Consider the following 18,357-nt stretch of genomic DNA (forward strand, 5'->3'; position numbering starts at 1 on the left):
AGGGGAGATTCTGAATCCGCAGAAATCTTCCCCAAATAATAGGAAAGCCTTCAGTACAGCCAAGCCCCAAGTGTTTCCTCACTCACAGCCTCTCCCTCTTCTGAGATTAGGCCCAGTTGCCTGGACGGCTTCCTGCCAGGGCTTTACCAACAAGGGCATTTAAAGTGAGAAAGAGGAAGAGAAAGTCAGAGATGGGGGTGAGGGCCAGGGCTGAGCCGACTGGGTTTTGCTGGGAATTCAAAATGGGTCTCCAGGACCCAGGAAAGGGCGCTCATCTCCAACTCTTCGGTCTCCGCCTCTGCGGTCCTCTGGGGGTCCGCGGAGACTCATCTATCACCAATCAGCCTCAGAAGCGAAGGGAGAGTTTCTTTCCTAAGTGTCTCAAAAGCACAAACTTTGAGGAAACAGCCGAGAGGGAGGACCGACGTGCAGGGGGCAGCAGCAGGAAGCAGGCCGGGGCAGCGCAGGCCGTGGAACGCCGGGAGGGCTGAGGCTACCCCGGGCGGACCCGGGACACTCCCCGGAGCAGACACCGCCCGAGGCGGCGGAGCGGCAGGGCCTGCGCAGCGGGCGGCCTGGGCCCTGAGGCTTGCGGCCGCGCCCCGGGGGCGGGCCGGGGACGGGGCGGCACGCGGTAGGGGGGTGCCCTGCGGAGGGCTTCGGTCGGGGCCTCCCCGCCTGGGCGGGCCGCGGCGGCCGAGGATCTCCCTCTGGACGCCGCCCGGGAGCCGCGGCCCGGAGTCTGGCGCTCATTGGCGGCGCGGCGCGGCCTCCCCGCCCCCCGGCGTCCCCGCCCCCTCCGCCGCCGCCGCGGTCGGGCTCCGCCTTCTGGCCCGCCGGGAGCCGCCTCCGTCGCCGCCACAGCCTCCTTCGCCGCCGGCCCGGGCCCAGCCAGCGCCCGCCGTGCCGGAGTCGAGTCGCAGCCCGAGCTGCTGCCCGCGGCCCCGCCATGAGCGGAAGCGCCGCCGCCGCGGTCACGGTCGCCGCCGCCTCAGCTGCCGCTGCTGCTGCCGCCGCCGCGCACTTCCAGCCTCGGCCGTCGTCTCCCAGGCCGGGCCCCGCCGAGCTCGGGCCCCCGCGCCGCCCGCGCCCCCCGCCACCACCGCCGCCTCCCCGGCCCGAGCCTGCCGCCACCGGCCGCCTTACCCCTCCGGGCCACGGGCCTCTTCGGACCGGGACGCAGGGTGGCGGCGCCTGCGGCAGAGCGTCCGGAGCAGGTACGGGGTCCGCCGGCGAGGCGGGCCGGGCGGGGAGGGGCGAGGGTCAGCACGGGGCAGGGGTCCCACGGAGAGGGAGGAGCCTTGACCGACTCAGCTTTGTCCAGCCCGGGAGCCCCCGGGAGCCCCGCACCTCTGCGGAGCTGAGCACCTCACAAAGCGTTTTCGCACCCGCTGGGCAGCCCCCTCCTGCGGGGTGGGCAGGGCAGGACCTCGGGAGGAATCGGTTCGGCCGGGGAGGAAACTGAGGCTTACCGGGGGAAGTGACTTGCCCAAGGTCACAAAAGCCAGCTCGAGTCGTGTCTTGGCTGGGAACCAGGGCCACCCTGGAGCTGGCGCGGGCCGCTGGCTGAGGGGGCTGGGAGGAGGCAGAGTCCCTACCCCCTGAGAACTAGAGTGGTTGGGAGGAGGGGGCTGGGGCCTGCTCCCTGGCACACCCACCAGGGTAGCTAACCCATTTGGGGCTGATCAGGAGGGGTGGGAAGGAGAAACGGGAGCAGCCTTGGGAGCTTGGTGCCCTGGGAAGCTGATTTGGGGAGCCGGAGGGAGAAAGACTCCTGCCGGGGGTGGGGGTCTCTGTGCTCCGAGAGGGTTTTATTGAGGTAGTGAAGAGAGCTTTGGAAACTTATCTCAGGGACCGTTTGGTCTCCAGGTCACCCGCCTCTGCACAGGCTAAGCTAGCCCAGCGGGAATGGGGAAGGAGGCCTGCTCAGAAGGTGTCTTTTCCAGGAAACTGCCCCGGACAGAAATACATGCCTGGCCCTGGTTAAAGCATGCATGCCACAGAAGGCCACGCGAGTTTTTTTTCTAGCTGGTCTGGACTTACCACACTTAGGAGAATTTCCAGAGGAAGAGCAGCTGTCCCAGGCCTGAAGGGGGAAGGAAGTTGGGAGGGTTGGGACAAGTCCCCCTCCTGCCGGCTAGACAATGCAGGAGAAATCCGTTTTCATTCGGGGTGATTAGGTGAGTTGCTTTTGCTCTGAGTGCGTTTTAGAAAAGGAGAGAGGAGGTCAGTTCCAGAGAAGGAAAAAGCAGCAAACAGATAGCAGGTGCTGAAGAAAGTCCAATAGCAGCCGTGGAATGGGGAAAGGAGAGGGTGCAGTTATTGTGAGGGAAAGGAGATAAAGGGATTGCTGAAGGGGAGGGAGGAGGGTAGAAGATTGGGATGCTTCAAAGAGGAAGCTAAATGTGATAAGTTTGAAACGAGTCTCTGTGAGCTGAATGCTGTCTACAATGTTGAGCGTACCTATGGGTCTGACAGGTTTCCTGTTCTTGGGTAAGGACAGTTGTAATATTTTTATAGACCCAGGCTGGCCTTAGCGTCCTCCCTTCCTTCTCACCCCTAAGGATCCAGGCCCCAAAGTGCCTCCGGTATTGTCTTGGAAGTAAGGCTTGACAAAAGAAGGAAGAGTGAAACTAATTAGCAAACGAATTAATTAAGGCCTTTGTCCAGATTGACTCTTTCAAGTTGGCTCTTTCTTTACTGTCCTGCACTGTACCTGAGCTTTAAAGTGGCTGCTGGAAGGGTGCCCTGGGGTTGTAACCCTGGCCGGGCTGTAGGGAGACTGCTGTAGAGGAACTGAGAGGTCCAGACCACTCGTCACCACAGCAAGTAGGAAGCCAGCCAGTTTGAAGCCTGGTCAACTCAAGAAGATCCTGGAATTTTGTTTTGTGTTGTGTGTGTGTTTAAAGATTTATTTTATGTGCGTGTGTGTGTGTGTGTGTGTTTTGTCTGCAGGTATGTATGTGCATCACATGTATGCGGTACCTACAGAGGGTGGGCAGGGTGTCAGATATTCGGGAACTGGAGTTACAGTCTGCAGTGAACCTTCATGTGGGTGCTGGGATCTGAACCTGGGCCCTCTGCAAGAGCAGTCAGTGATCTTAACTTCCGAGCCTTCTCTCCAGCCTCAAGATCCTGTTTTGAAATGTAATAATAAGATAGATTGTTAGTACAAACAAATCCTGACTAGGAGAAACATATTTAGCAGATAGGTCTACATAACATGCACGTATATGTATAAGGAAATTTATTTGGCCCAGTGCTGGTGGCACAGGCCTTTAATCCCAGCACTTGGGAGGCAGAGGCAGGTGAATCTCTGTGAATTCGAGGCCAGCCTGGTCTACAGAGTGAGTTCCAGGGCAGCTAGGTCTGTTACACATAGAAACCCTGTCTCGAAAAAACCAAAAAAGAAAAAAGGAAAAAAATATTTATCAAAGACCTGACCTGTGATCAGACAAGTGCAGCCTGGACAGCAGTGCTTGCCGTTTCATGCCTATCAGCCAACAGAACGGAAGTGCCCTGGTGAGCAGTAGTGAGACTGTAGGGCAGTTTTCTTTTGTGCTTTGCTGTCCTCAGGCTGGGGAGAGACCCCAGCGCCTCCCACAAATGTAAGCAAGCACTATGTCTCCAGCCCTGGAAAAACACTTTGATTTAAAGACAGGGTCTCACTATGTTGTCCTGGCTGGCCTGGAACTTGCTGTGTAGGCAAAGTTGGCCTTGAACTTACAAAAAAGATCAACCTTCCCTGCTTCTTGAGGTCTGGGATTAAGGAATTTTACTTTTATATACTGTTGGTGGGGATGTAAGTGTGTACAAACCACCTTGGAGAGTAGTAATGTAACAAATATCTAGTTGACAGCTGGTTGACATGCCCATCTATCTAAAATGTGTGAAGACAATAATAAATACAAAAGAAGTACAAGAATCCTATTGCAGCTCCACTGTGGATGGCACCGATAGGGCCATACATCAATTTTTAGAAAGACCTTTCTTCGTACATACTGAAGAGATGGTGGGTCTCTAGGTAAAGTGCTTGCCTTGAAAACATGAAGAACCAGCTTTGGATTGTAAAAGCCAGCTGGTACAGCGTTTGCCTGCAGGCCCTAATATTGGGGTGGGGGCGGCAGTGTGGAGATAGGTGTCTGCTGTGGGTTTAATGGCTAGCCAGTCTAGCTATAGATTCAGTGAGAGACTCTGCCTCAAAAAATTTGGTGAACAGTGGTAGATGTCCCAGGTACCCACACTGCCTCTGGGTTTCACATGAGCACGTGTGTGCAGGATACCTGCAAACATGTGCATTCATTCGCACACCGAATACATGCCCAAGGCCCCACACGACTGAATGTTACAGCGCTGTGTGGTGTCACATACCTGAAATTCTAGTACTGTAGAGGTAGAACGAGTTCACAGCCAGCACGGGCTGCTTAAAACTTGTCTCAGCCCTCCACCCCAGTAAATTATAGCTAATGCATTAAAGTGGATGTATATCAGAAACTTGATACGGATTGGGAAAACAAATCCCGCAAGAATTTTTGCAGAATTTTTCCACTTGTATATTTTGAAAACCCAAGACTGTTTGTGGTTATATATATGTATAGTAATGTAAGTACATGCATGGGAACTACAAAAATTCACAAGTAATGATTATCTTTGGGTAGAGAAGGTGAGGCATGGACTAAGACTGGTATGCAAAGAGCTTTAATTATACTTAATATTACTTAAACTCAAGTCAGGTAATTACAAATTAAGTCAGGTAATTACAAATTAAGATTTGTTAATGTTGGATGTAGTGTATAGAGATTAAGTACATTATTTTAAATATTTTCTAAATATCTAAAATATTTCTCATATGTAAAGCGTTTTTTTTTTTTGTTGTTGTTGTTGTTGTTGTTTATAGAACACAAAGTTTTATCCTGTAACACTGGGGCTGTAACTGCAGCTTCTAGTCCAACCTAGTGTAGTGGGCACTGGGGCTTCTCCTTGTTTACCTTTCTCACCTGTAACCTAGTTTTGCCATGAGTAACAAATAAAAACAATAAATCACTTTAAAAATTATTATTATTATTATTTTGTTTTTCGAGACAGGGTTTTTCTGTGTAACAGCCCTAACTGTCCTGGAACTAGCTCTGTAGACCAGACTGGCCTCGAACTCACAGAGATCCACCTGCCTCTGCCTCCCCAGTACTGGGATTAAAGGTGTGCGCCACTACCACCTGACTTTAAAATTATTTCCAATTAAAAAATATACATGTGGATGTTTTGCCTGCAAGTATGACTGTGTGGTGCAGCATGCCTGGTGCCTGAGGAGGCTGGAAGAGGGCTTTGGATCCCCCAGACCTGGAGTTAGGGTTATGAACAGCTGTGTGGGTGCTGGGACGAGTGGCCCTTTCTCTACTGCTGAGCTGTTTCTCTCCAGCCACAGATAACTTTTATCTTGGACTTGCTGACGGATGTGGAGGACTTTTCTAGTTTTTGCAAATTTTCTAGTGGGCCTAGATCAGCAGTTTGAGTTTTGTTCCATTGTAATTGCTGCTCCACACTCTGATCCACCAGGTGGAAGATGGCCCCGACGCCGATGGTCACTAGCCTGTCTCCAGGCTCCTCCTCAGGCTGCTGTACTTTGTTCCTGCTCCATGTCTGGGTATGATTTGGACCATATGATACGTGATGCTGGTCACTTGGAGTCTGGCTTCTGAATGCAGGCGTAGGTCCCCGAAGGAAGGATGAGGGAGCAGCTAGGGAGATGGCTCAGTGGGTAAAATGCTTGCTGAGCAAGCGTGAAGACCAGAGTTCAGATGCTTTGCACTAGGCAAATGCTGGGTAACTACCTGTAATCCCAGTGCTCCGGAGCCAGAGACAGAGGATCCCCAAATAAACTGGCTAGCTAGACTAGCTAAATTGGCAAGCTTTAAGTTCAAATGACAGACCCAAGGTAGAGAATCATCTAAGAAGACACGATGGCAACCTCTGGCTGCTATAGGAATGCATTCACACCTGGATACACGTGCATTCCCAACATGTGAACATGTTGTATGTGTGGTCATACATACTACCCATGTATACTCAATTAAAAATATGCTAACGGTAGGATTGCGTGTCGTTATCCATAGCCTGTCTTCTAGCCCACCTCCCACTAGAGGTAGTCTCATGTTTTAGGCTAGCTTCAGACTTGCTGTGTGGCTGAGGATGATCTTGAATTTCTCATCCTTTTGCTTACACCTGAGTGATGGGATTGCACCACCACACCCATTTTATGCTGTGTTGGGATTTAGTGCATGCTAGGTTAAACTAAGTCCCCAACTAAGCTAAGTCTCCAGTGTTCTTTCAAATTTTTTGAGGCAAGGTCTCATGTAGTTCAAGCTGGCTTCCAGTTATCTGTTTAGCTGAGGCTGGTCATGAACCCCAGATTTTCCTGCCTCAGTTCCCCACTGCTAGGATTTGAGGTATGCATACCCTCTTGACTATACCCAACTTACTCCAGTTTGCCAATTCCTCTTATGCAGGTAGCCAAGGGGCTCACTTAAGAGGACTTTTTTCTAGACTTTACAGGCTTCTACTTCATTGTCAACTATGTCAGTTTATAGTTGGGAGAACAAAAAGAGGTCTAACAGAAAGCAGACCTCAAAAGGTAAATGTGCAGGAGTTTGAGGGGCTGGGGATTGATCTCAAAGTCTTGCCCATGCTAATAATCACATTCCACTGAACCGCACTCTCAGCTCCCGTGCCTGCCTTTTCTCTTTACGTTTATTGATTTGTTCTGTGTTAGGTGGATGCAGATGCAGAGGTTGGAGGACAACATCCAGGAGTCAATTTTCCCCCTCACGAAGCAGGTTCCAAGGGTTGAAGTCAAGTCATGAGACTTGGCCACAAGTACCTTTACCTGATTGAGCCATCTTTCAGGTGTCCCTCCCTCCTTTCTTAAGAGAAAAGTGGTTTACCAATCTGCAGATAATGGAGATTGTTGTAGTGTCTTGGCTTATTTTTTACATTAAGCTTCAGCCCCTTGAAACCATTATAGTTATGTGTTAGGAGACAACTGCTCACTCCTTGAGTCGGAAGTTTCCTCTCCCAAATTTACTAGTTTTCCTTAGATGTTATACTCGTAGTCTTCATTCATTTTAATTTTAATTTTAATTCATTTAAGAATTAGCTGGGCATGGTGGCAACCACCTTTCATCCTACCACTCGGGAGGCAAAGACAGGCAGATCTTGTGAGTTGAAGGCCAGCCTGGTCTGTAGCATGAATAATAAAAACCCGGAGACAGATATTGGAGTTCAGTTTAAAGATCAGAAAAACAAAGCATCCAACTTCTAGAAAAATCTTTTACCTCTGCCAAATCTTCAGACCAAAAGAGCGAGATCCTGTCTCCATGAATCCTCAGACTCCACACTCCACTGAGTTTCTGTTTCTTCCCCTTTATATTCCCCTCTCTGTCTAGCCATATTGCTGCTGCCTCCACCTCCCTAGTGCTGGGATTAAAGGTGTGTGAGCCCAAGTGCTGGGATCACCTTTGTGTGAGCTCTGTTTCTCTTTTAGACAGATGCAATTTTGTATAGCCTAGGGTGGCTTTGAACTCCGTCTGCCTCTGCCTCCTGAGTCCTGGGATTAAAGGTCTGTGCCACTTCCTAGCCTGTATGGCTGACTGGTATGGCTGCTTTGCTTTCTAATCTTCAGGCAAACTTCATTTATTAAAACGGTCTACAAAGTGAGTTCCAGGACAGCCAAGGCTACACAAAGAAACCCTGTCTCAAAAAAACAATAACCATACCAAAACAACAACAAAAGACTTTTATATTAGGTCAGAGTTTCTGATGATGAAATTTGTGAAATGCCTGTTTTTGCTGAGGTGCTTTCTGATAACCCATTTTAGAGGTACAACATTGTAATTTGAGCCACAACGATATATATAAATTTAAGGCAGAATGAGTTTCCACAACACAGCATAGCTTTAAGAGGTTTGGAAATTTATTTTTTAATTAATTGGTTAACTTAATTTATTTTAAACAGGGCTGCTCTATATGACCTCCAGAACAAGTCTCCCTATTTCAGGTAGCAAGTGAGGGTGAAACCTTTTGTCAGATAAGCACCCAAGGGCTGACAAAATGGCTTAGTGGATAAAGTTGTTTGCCACCAAGTTTGATCACTGGAGTTTGGTCCTGGAGACCCACATGGTGGAAGGAGAGATGCCTGCAAGCTCTCCTCTGACTTCCACGTGACATGCCCCTTCCCTCACTAAATAGATACACATTTTAAGGGGTGGGCACTGCATATGCTCAGAGGGACACCTTTTTCTGTCTCACAGAAATGAAGTGTTACCTGGCACGACCTGCCAGCTTTGGGCCTCTGGGTTCAGCAGTGACTGTATCATCCGTACTTACTGTGGTTCTGTATTGAAGCCTGGCTTGGTGATGGATTTGAGGCTCTAAAAGAATTCTCATTTGAATTTTTCTTGTTTGTTTGCTGTTTTGAGACAGGGTCTTACGTATCTCAGGCTGGTCTCAGACTTGTAATGTTGGCCTGTTGAACTTCTTACTCTCCTGTCCCCCCACCTGAGCGCTGGGATTGCAGTCTTTACTTGATCCTCTGTGCATCCTAGGGAGGTACTCCACCCACTTAGTTACGTCCTTAATCCTTTTTTTATATTTTTATTTTTTTGGTCCTTCCGAGAGTTGAACCTAGCAGCTCAGTGGTGAGTACTTCACCACTGACAAATATTCCCAGATCTCCACCTTGACTTACCATTAGAAGGATTTAAGTCCTAGCTTCTTAATACTACATGAACCTAAATCAAAGAATTCAACTTTATATGGTAAACTTTATTATGAGAGTGCGGAAATTCATGCAGAAAAAGCAAGAAAAGGGTTTATGGAAAAACAGAATGAGAAAGATCAAGGTGATGCTGAAATGAAGGCGAGAAAGTAGCTGTAAATCATTCTTGCTCTTACGGACGCTTGGGGGAGTTGTATAATGTTATTTTTCTAACTCTAGTTCCTACTCATGCTATCGTGGCATTCCTGAATTTCTGAGACCTGAGGCTTTTAAAAAATATTTAAATGGGCAATTTAAAAAATATTTGCCCATTTGTATTTTCCATGAAGTTTTTGTTTATGTTTCTTGCTGTTTCATTTTTTTTTCCTGGAGAGAGGAAGGAGGGAGTGTGTACCAAGGACAGACTGGACTTTCTACTGCCTTTGCAAATGATGGCAGAGTGTTTCAGAGTAGTTAGTTGGCATGGTCAAGTGATATCCCTGGTGGCTCAAGGGAGAGCTGTGTGTGAAGAGTGAGAAGTGAGTTCTGTTGTCTTTTTTTTTTTTTGGTTTTTTTCGAGACAGGGTTTCTCTGTGGTTTGGGATCCTGTCCTGGAACTAGCTCTTGTAGACCAGGCTGGTCTCGAACTCACAGAGATCCGCCTGCCTCTGCCTCCCAAGTGCTGGGATTAAAGGTGTGTGCCACCACCGCCCGGCCTGTTGTCTTTTTTATCATTTTAAAATTTGACTGAGGTGCTGGATAGAGAAATCCATTTGTTAATGTCTGCAAGGAATTATATGTAAATAGAAATGTTTAATGAAAATAAAATGGCCTTGTGCCACACAAGGATAGACAGATCTTATTGTAGACCCTGTCCAAAATGATTTAACTTTTTCTTTCCCATTTTTCTTAACTGAATATTAGTGCTGTTTTGGAGTAGAACAGAAACTGGAGTGGTTGGGCAGGGGTAGGATGACAGGCTTTACTCTGTCTCTTGTCAGGTCATGATACAGAAAACTATTTCTGCGTTTTCCATTTTGGGGGTAAAATTTGTGTAGAAATAAAGGAGTGAGAATATGTGCATTTTCCTGAATATAATGATTTGGTTCATTGAAACAATGGAGAAAAGTGGTAAGAGGAAGAGATGTTTGTATGGAAGAGCAAGCTGCCAGGCGGTAGGGCGCTCTGTGGTGTTGGCATGCTCCTGGAGTTGAGGAGAAGGTGCCTGTCTCACTGTGCAGTCGCACATTTTAGCACCGCCTGCCAGCCAAGCTAAGGCTGGGTCGGCTGGAAGTAAAACTGACTTCATTTCATAGTTCCCTTCACAAAAGCTGAGGGCCGAGCAGCTGTGACTGACACAGAGTGTTTTGTTTGCTTCCTGTATTGTAAGCTGTCTTGCTTAACAGACAGCTAGGTCTGTGTCCCTCCCAGATTCTAACTGCTGCCCAGTGCATATCTGAGTATGTCCCAGTAGTGACAGTAAAACGTAGCCTGAGCACTGATCCCCTAGAGCAGCCCTCATGCCAGCCAGTGCTGAGGTTCCAAGATGGGTCCTTCAGGCAGGTCGCTTGCTTTCCCCGTGGTTCTGCTCCCTGGCCTTCTGGACCTAGTGATTGTGTCTGTCTGTCAGGATAGGCTAAGCAGGGTTCTTTTTTTTGGTTTTTCGAGACAGGGTTTCTCTGTAGCTTTGGTGCCTGTCCCGGAACTAGCTCTTGTAGACCAGGCTGGCCTCTAAGCAGGGTTCTTGATGGTCGGTCACCCACAAGAAAAACCCCCAAGGACTTGAGTATGGCTGAGACAGGAGGATTGCTGGAAGTTTGAGGCCAGCAGTGTATTATCAGACCACCCAGAGCTACCTTGCAAGACTTTATCTCTAAAAGAAAAAGATAAAGGGGAGTGGGGGGCGGAGAAAAGACAGTATCCAGCCAGAACCAAGACCACCATAGCAGATCCAACTCTTCTTCCTCCACTGCTGCCACTCATCCTTTTCCCTGTGAGCCTGGAAAGCACACCCTTCCCGAAATCATACAAAGAGGCTTTGTGCTCTGCGGATGTTCTGAGAGGCGGGGTCACTGTAATTATAATTCCCTGAGCACAACCGAGTAATGGGGCAGGCGGGGTAAAGATGGTATCCAAGTTCCTGTTGGTAAGGAAAAGTCAGGCGGGGATTCAAAATTGTCTGGAGACAGCATCCAGAAGTGGAGAATGGAGCGTTGTGATGCTGACAAGAGCGCGTTGAAGTGAATGTGTTTCAGAGCTTTAAATCTACTTCCTGCGAGATACTTGAAGCTTTAAAAAACACAAGACTGTGCCTGGGACATTTTTTCTATTCTGAAATTATAATTGAAAAGTACTTCAGAAGAAGGTGTGTGTATCTGCTTGTTTACCATTATTCTTATATGGCTAGTATGACTGTTCTAGAAAGCCGTATTGTGCCTATTAGCTACATGCTCTCACAAATTTAGTTTAAAAATGTTTATCTTTATTATTTTTATTTATATGTATGTGTGTGTTACTCGTGTGAGCATGTCCGTGGATGCTAGAAGAGGACGTTGGATCTCTTAGAGTTGGAGTTAGCAGGGTGAGGCCTTGAGCTGCCTAGGAGCCTAACTTGGGTCCTCTGTAAGGGCAGCAAGTGCTTTTAACCACTGAGCCTTCTCTCCAGGGGTTTTGTTTGCTTTATTGGAAACAGGCTCTCTGTGTTACCAGGCAGTCTTTTCGTGGTCATCCTGCCCAGTCCCCTGAGTTTTAGGATTACAGCCCTCTGCCAACCATCCTGGCTTTAAGTTTTGTTTTGGTTCTCTCTCTCTCTCTCTGTAAGCATAGAAGTTGATTTTTTGTATTGCTACCACTAGAAAAAAATAACTAGTCTGGAATATGTGTTAATAGTTGTTTTAAATTAATCATGTGTTTCCTTTACATTTTTTTTTTTTTTGAGATAGGGACTTATGTTGCTCATTTGCCTCAAATTTATGTTGCTGAGAGTGACTGAACTTCTGATCCTTCTGCTTCCACCTCCACAGTGCTGAGATTATATAAGTGTGTTACCACACCCAGTGTACGGCAAGCATTCTACTAATAGGGCTACATCCCAGAGCCCATCTGTTTTTTTTTTTTTTTAAAGCATTTATTTTGTGTATGTGTGTGCACACATCTGGATGTCAGATGACAGCGTTCGGAAAGTTGTCCTTTCCATCATGTGGGCTTCAGGGATTGAATTCAGGTTATCAGACTTGGTGGCAAAATGCCTTTACCCATAGAGCTGTTCCCAGGTATAAACTCTTAATATCCACCACTCATTTTTATGATGTGCTTCTAAGCTTTGTTGTTGTGAGTCAGTTAGTGAAAATGGTTTTCTTTTTTCTTTTTTAAACTTTGTTTTCTGCCTATCTGCCTTTCCTTTTAATTTTTTTTTTAAGAAAATTTGTTTTATGTGTATGGATGCTTTTCCAGCATCTGTGTCTGTTCACCACATGTATGCAGTGCCCAAGGATTCCAGAAGAGGGCATTGGATCCCCTTGGAACTGAAGTTCCAGGTGGTTTGTAAGCTGCCATGTTGTTGCAGGAAATCTCTCCAGCTACACCTCCCTTTAAAATATCTGTCTGTCCGTCCATCCATTTATCTATCTAGGGTCTCACTATGTTGTCCCTGGTACTTACCATGTAGGCCAGGCTAGTTCTGAACTCAGAGAACTTGCCTCAGCCTCTGAGTGCTGGGATTAAAGACCTGCACCAACATGCCTGGCAAGATGTATGTGCTTGCGCACGTGTGTGTGTGTGTGTGTGCGCGTGCGTGCGTGTGTGTGTGTGTGTGTGTGTGTGTGTGTGAAGTGATTATCCATAAGAAGAGGACTTTAGGTCCCTAAGAGCTAGAGTTATGGTGGCCATGAGCCTGCCAGAAGTGGATGCTGGGAATGGAACGCTGGGCTCCATGACACCAATACATGCTTTCAGCCACCAACCCATTTCTCCAGAACCATTTTCCTCCATTTTCTTTTCTCTTTTAGAGCCTCACTATGTAGCAGACTGACGTTGAATCTGAATGCTTCTAAGCCTCCTGTGTGCTAGGATTATGGTCAGCTAGACTAGACAAGCTTTAACAGTAAGTTCTGGATTCAGTTGAGAAATCCTGCCTCGATGAATAGTAAGGTTGAAAGCAGTTGAGGAAGGCTCCTGATGTCAGCCTTGAGCCTCCACACTCATCATACACTGCATGCCCCTGCACACATGTACTCGAGTATGTGTGAATGTACATACATGCACACACACATACCACATGTGCTTATACAAGAGGGCAAATGCTTATTTTAAAAATCTTGGGGGCTGTAGAGTTGACCCAGTGGTTAAGAGCATTGACTGCTCTTCCACAGGACATAGGTTCTATCTTAGCACGCACACGGAAGCTCACAACTGCCTGTAACTCTAGTCCCAGGGAATCTGATGCCCTCTTAGACCTCCACAGGTATCAGACATGAACACAGTAACATACATACTTACAAACAAAACACCCATACATATAAAATAAATTAAAATAAGTAAAAGTTTGGGCAAGTGAAATGGCTTAGCAGGTAGAGAGGCTCTTGCCGCCAAGCTTGCCAGCCTGAGTGCAGACTTTGGGCCTACATGGTAGGAGAACCAGCTCCTTCAGGTTGTCCTCCGACCTCCACACACACAGTTTGATGCCCACTCCCCCCAGATAAGTAAAAATGGAATTTTTGAAAAGGCTTACATTTTTGTCTAGTATTTAAAGTTAATACAATTCGTTTTTTTGTTAGCTTCTACTATTTTTGCTTCAACTTGACATGCTTTCAACTGATTTTCCCAGTCTCTATTCCCTTGCCCCCTCCCCTGCTCCTGTAGGCTGGGGTGCACCTTAGGTGTCATTCCTCAGATGCCATCCATGCTGATCTTTGAGACAGGGTCTCACGTTGGCTTGGGGTTTACAGATTAAGGTTACGATTCAGTATTCTTGTCCTTTCCCCCCACTCCCCATCAGTGTAAGAACAGATATGTGTGTTTGAGGGCCTTTTACCCTCATTTCCAGTCTGGTGAAATGCTCAGCGGGTAAAAGTGCTCGACATGCAAGATTCCCGGAACTCACATGAGAGCCTGGTAGTGTGCAGCTGTCATCTGAGCACTTTCACGGGGTTAACTGGAATTGGGGGCAGTTGCCTGCATCATAGGGCAGCAGGAAAAAAGAGGCCTCGCTTCAGAACAGGTTGGCAGGTGAGACCTTTGACCTTGGCCTGTTGCTGTATACATGTTTGTACACATAAACACACCACCTTAATTTCTCTGATTAATTCTGATTTGTCATACTCTAAAGTACAAGAATTTAGCAGCATAAGACTGTGAACATCCCAAGCATCAGTTAGTTCATTGGAGAACCTGGAATTGTGTTATATTTGAGACAGTGTGTTGTTTGAGGAAGAGAACCCAGCAGAGTGATTCCCAAATGAACTGCCCCCAAATTGCTTGGAATGTTTGTTATTTCTCTATTAGTAGTTAGGTCATGAGTGGCCTGATGCAGGACTCTGACATATGTAAGTCTTCCGCTAAGCAGTACATGTTTGGAATAAGCTGGGCAGTGGTAGGTCATTCTAGGAAACTATTTAGAAAATGTTCTGTGGAATTTTAAGGTCCAATTTAGGTGAAATACAGACTTTTAGAAAAATGGCCCACTTTTGAGTTTGAATTACCAACTCAATTTTTTTTGCCCTAGTTTACTTGTGAATACTTAGGAAAAATGAATTCTACCTTTCAAAATTGCTGAACAATATGGATTAATTCATAGAAAGCAGGCCTTTCTCTCTGTGTAGGTGGAGTGAGAATTGATTAATTCAGACAATTGAGAACAATTTGAGAATGCAAACTTAACACTGCTTTGAGTTTCTTAATAAACTTAGCCTCAGGCTGGGTGGGAGGCGGAGGCAGGCTTTGTAGAACAGGCTGGCCTTGAACTAAGAGATCCATCTGAGTGGGGGATTATAGGCTTGTTTGCAGACTTTTAAGGAATAGGTTGCTGACTTTTTTAATAGCAAGGACATGAGTTAAGACTCAGGTGACCTTTTTACTTAAGGTTTCATTAAAACTGCATGCTTTTTGGGGAAGGCAGAGGGAGGTAGATCTCTGTGAGTTTGAGGTCAGCCTGGTCTACAGATTTAAGTTCCAGGATAGCCAGAGTTACACAGAGAAACCCTGTTTCAAAAAACAAAATAAAAAATTAATATTGTTATTTAATGATAGCTATAAGATTTAGATAAAGGCTGCTATTAACAAAGAGAGAGGGGACTGGAGAGATGGCTCAGAGGTTAAGAGCATTGCCTGCTCTTCCAAAGGTCCTGAGTTCAATTCCCAGCAACCACATGGTGGCTCACAACCATCTGTAATGGGGTCTGGTGCCCTCTTCTGGCCTTCAGGTATACACAGACAGAATATTGTATACATAATAAATAAATATTAAAAAAAAGGGAGAGAAAGGAAGAAAGAAAGACCCTAAATCCAAGATCAGCATGGCAACAAGTCAAAAACTTTGACTTCTTAAAAAAATTCTGTAACTCTGTGAACTTGCCTATTGAGCTCAAAACTGAAGTGAACTTGGAATATCAGTGACAGAGCATTTGGTTAGCATGTGTGAATCCCCACCCCAAACAACAAATGCCTCTCAAGTTAGGATTTGATCTGTAATGTTCAAGCACTACTGTACATATTTTGAGTCCAAATTTTGGTAGAATAGAATATTTCCAAGTGAATTCTGAGCCAGTGTGGTAGCACATGTCAGAGCAGGATGATTAGAAGTTCAAAGTCAGTTTTGGTTACATACTAATATTAGTCCAGAGTAGACTGCATGAGACCTGTCCCTTCTAGGCCCCCCCAAAAAATTCTTGTTTTAGCTTAATTGACAGGACTGGTAACACACACTCACATGTGTGAAGGCCGGAGGCTGATGGCTGTCTTCTTCTATCACTCCCCGCCTTATCTTTTGAGACAGGTTTCTGCCACCCCATTGCTGAGATCACAGGTGTGCCCTTGCTGTTTATGTGGGTGCTGGGGTCCAAATGCAGGTCCTTATGCTTGTACAGTGCGCTCTTGACCACTGAACCATTTTCTCAGCCCTGATTTTGTTGTTTTTGAGATAAAGATCTGCTAGGTAGCCCAGGCCAGCTTCAAACTCAGTTTTTCTGCTTTTGCCTTCCCTGTGCTGGGATTACAGGTGTCTAACACTTGTACCTGTTAAAGATTCTTTTTTTGTTATGTTTTGTTCTGTTTTGTCAAGATAGGGTTTCTCTGAGTAGTCCTGGCTGTCCTGGAACTCTCACTGTAGACCAGACTGGCTTTGAACTCACAGAAATCTGTCTGCCTCTGCCTCTTGAGTGCTAGGATTAAAGGTGTGTGCAACTACGCCCTTTATAAGATGTTATTTTTAAAGTTTATTTTATTTTTATTCATATTTTTAAAACTAAATTAGGACCAGTAAGATGTTGGTGGATAAAGAAAAGGCACTGGCCATTAAGCTTGGTGAGATGAATTTGATCCCTGGAAGTCAAGTGGTGGAAGGAGAGAATCAACTCCTGCAAGTTTCCTCTGACCTCTGCATGAGAGCCTACACACATGCACAAATAAGAGCTGCACTCAGAAAGTTTAGAAGTTATTATTTGTGTGTGTGGTCAGGAGACAACTTTGTGGAGTTTGTTCTCTCCTTCTACCTCTCCATGGGTTCTGGGAAGGGAACTCGGGTTACCAGATGTTCCTGTCAAGTGCTTTTACCTGCTGAGCTTTTTCATCATCTCCAGCAGTAATCCTGGCAGACTTTTCTGGAGCTGTTGGGGAAGTTTAAAGGGGTGAGATGTGGGTAGAAATGAACTACCTGTCCATCTGTCCATCCGTCCGTCTGTGTGTGCACCTGAGTTAGAGGATAGTCTGTGCCGTGCGAGTCCCAAGGATCAAACTCAGGCTTGGTGGCAAGGGTAGTAGGGATGGTGTTAGAGTTTATACTCTGAGCTAAGCCAGTTTACCTAGTGAGCCATTTCACCAGCTCCATATCGAAATTATTTAATAACACAGTTGAGATATAAAGAGGTTTCCTTTTGAGATAATGCTTTTTGGTAAATTGTTATTATTTTTCTTAATATTACATAATTAAAAACCCAAGGCCCAAATTTATTTTAAGACTAATAAATTCCCTTGTTTTATATGAAAGAAAGATTTAGAGATTTTAGTTCCTAAGGTTGCTTTAAAAAAGGAGAGCAAATTAAATTGGGCCTGGGCCCCAAACCTTTACCATGGTACTTGCTGTGCCTGGGAACCAGAGAGGGGGCTGCACTGCACTGGGGAAGGGTGGGGCCTGCAAGTGCTTCAGAAAGCAGGTTCTAGGAATGAAGCAGACTGCACTGTGAGGCTGTGCAGGTGTTTCTTAGGCACAAGTGTGTGTGCGGTTCAACCCGCAGCCTTCCTCAGGAAGTGTTTTGCATAGAGCATATCTGAGAACATGGAGGAAAATGTGGGAGGCAAAGGGAAAGGTGGAGGGGCAGGGGCTCAGGGTGCAGATTTTGAGATAGCAAGAAATTAGAGATAGAATGTGTTGCATATTTCTTTCTGCTCATGGGGGGGTGAGTAATACTTGTATTTTTTTGGGAAATTATGCTTCCAACAAAGAAGTTCCATCTCTACTGTTTAAGATGATAAATTCTTATTCTTATTTTTGGGAGAGACTATAGTGCAGCCTGGCCTGGATCTCACTGTAGCTAGTCTAGGGTAGACTTGGTCTCTGTCAGTCTTCCTGTCTCTGCCTTTTCAGTGCTGGGATTACAAGTGTGAGACATTATCCCTGGCCCAACGGTTGTAACTTCTGAGAAGAGTCAGGGTTATGGAGGATGTGACTTTATTTATTTATCTGAGATAGGTTCCTATGTGTCCAGGCTGCCCTGAACTCCATATATAGCTGAAGATGATACCAGGATTCTGATACTCCTGAATTCGCCTTCCAGGTACATGTCACACCATATCGATCTCTTTGGTGCTGGGATCGACCCGTTTGAGGCAGGCACTACACCAGCCCAACCACCTCTCTGCCTAGGCTTCCTGTGTAACATTTTCCTTTTGTGTATTTATTTGTACTTGTGGTTTGTCCTCTCCTAATCCAATCCAGAGCTTCACCATGCCAGATAAGCACTCCACTATGGAGACCCTTCCAGTCCCGTACTTCTTTGTGTGTCTGTGTCCTGTATATATGTGAGTGTCACTGTACAGTCATGCCATAGGATGTGGAGGTCAGAGGACAGCTAGTAAGAGTTCTTTCTGCCACCATGTGGATCCTGGGGATTGAATTTGGGTTGTTGGGTTTATGGCCCAAACTACCAACAGATTGTCCTCTGCTCCCACCACAAAGCAAGTGCTATACTCACTGAGGTGTTTCCCTCTCCTCCCTCCCTCCCAAAAAAACAAAACTATTAAGGCCAGGTTTTAATAGCCCAGGCTCACATCAACTTGCTGTGCAGTGGAGTATGAAGTATACTTGATCGCCCTGCCCCACCTCCCAAGTGCTGGGATTATAGATGTGTACCCCTGTGCCTGGCTGATCCAGTGCTGAGGGTGCAGCCCAGGCCTTC

The 18,357-nt window shown here is 46.5% G+C and overlaps 1 protein-coding gene across 3 annotated transcripts in view; it reads left to right on the forward strand.

The window, feature by feature from the left end:
* The first annotated feature begins 869 nt into the window (after positions 1-869).
* Rnf38 (ring finger protein 38) overlaps positions 870-18,357 on the forward strand; it is a 100,265-nt gene continuing 82,777 nt past the window's right edge. For 2 of the 3 annotated variants that reach the window (XM_057790358.1, XM_057790359.1), the window contains exon 1: positions 870-1,217. In XM_057790358.1, coding sequence (XP_057646341.1) covers positions 950-1,217 — 268 coding nt within the window. In that variant the 5' untranslated portion in view covers positions 870-949. The remainder of the gene's footprint in view (positions 1,218-18,357) is intronic. The other variant, XM_057790364.1, reaches the window with a different exon arrangement.

The sequence above is a fragment of the Chionomys nivalis genome, chromosome 16 (assembly GCF_950005125.1).
Source record: "Chionomys nivalis chromosome 16, mChiNiv1.1, whole genome shotgun sequence".
Classification (NCBI taxonomy): Eukaryota; Metazoa; Chordata; class Mammalia; order Rodentia; family Cricetidae; genus Chionomys; species Chionomys nivalis.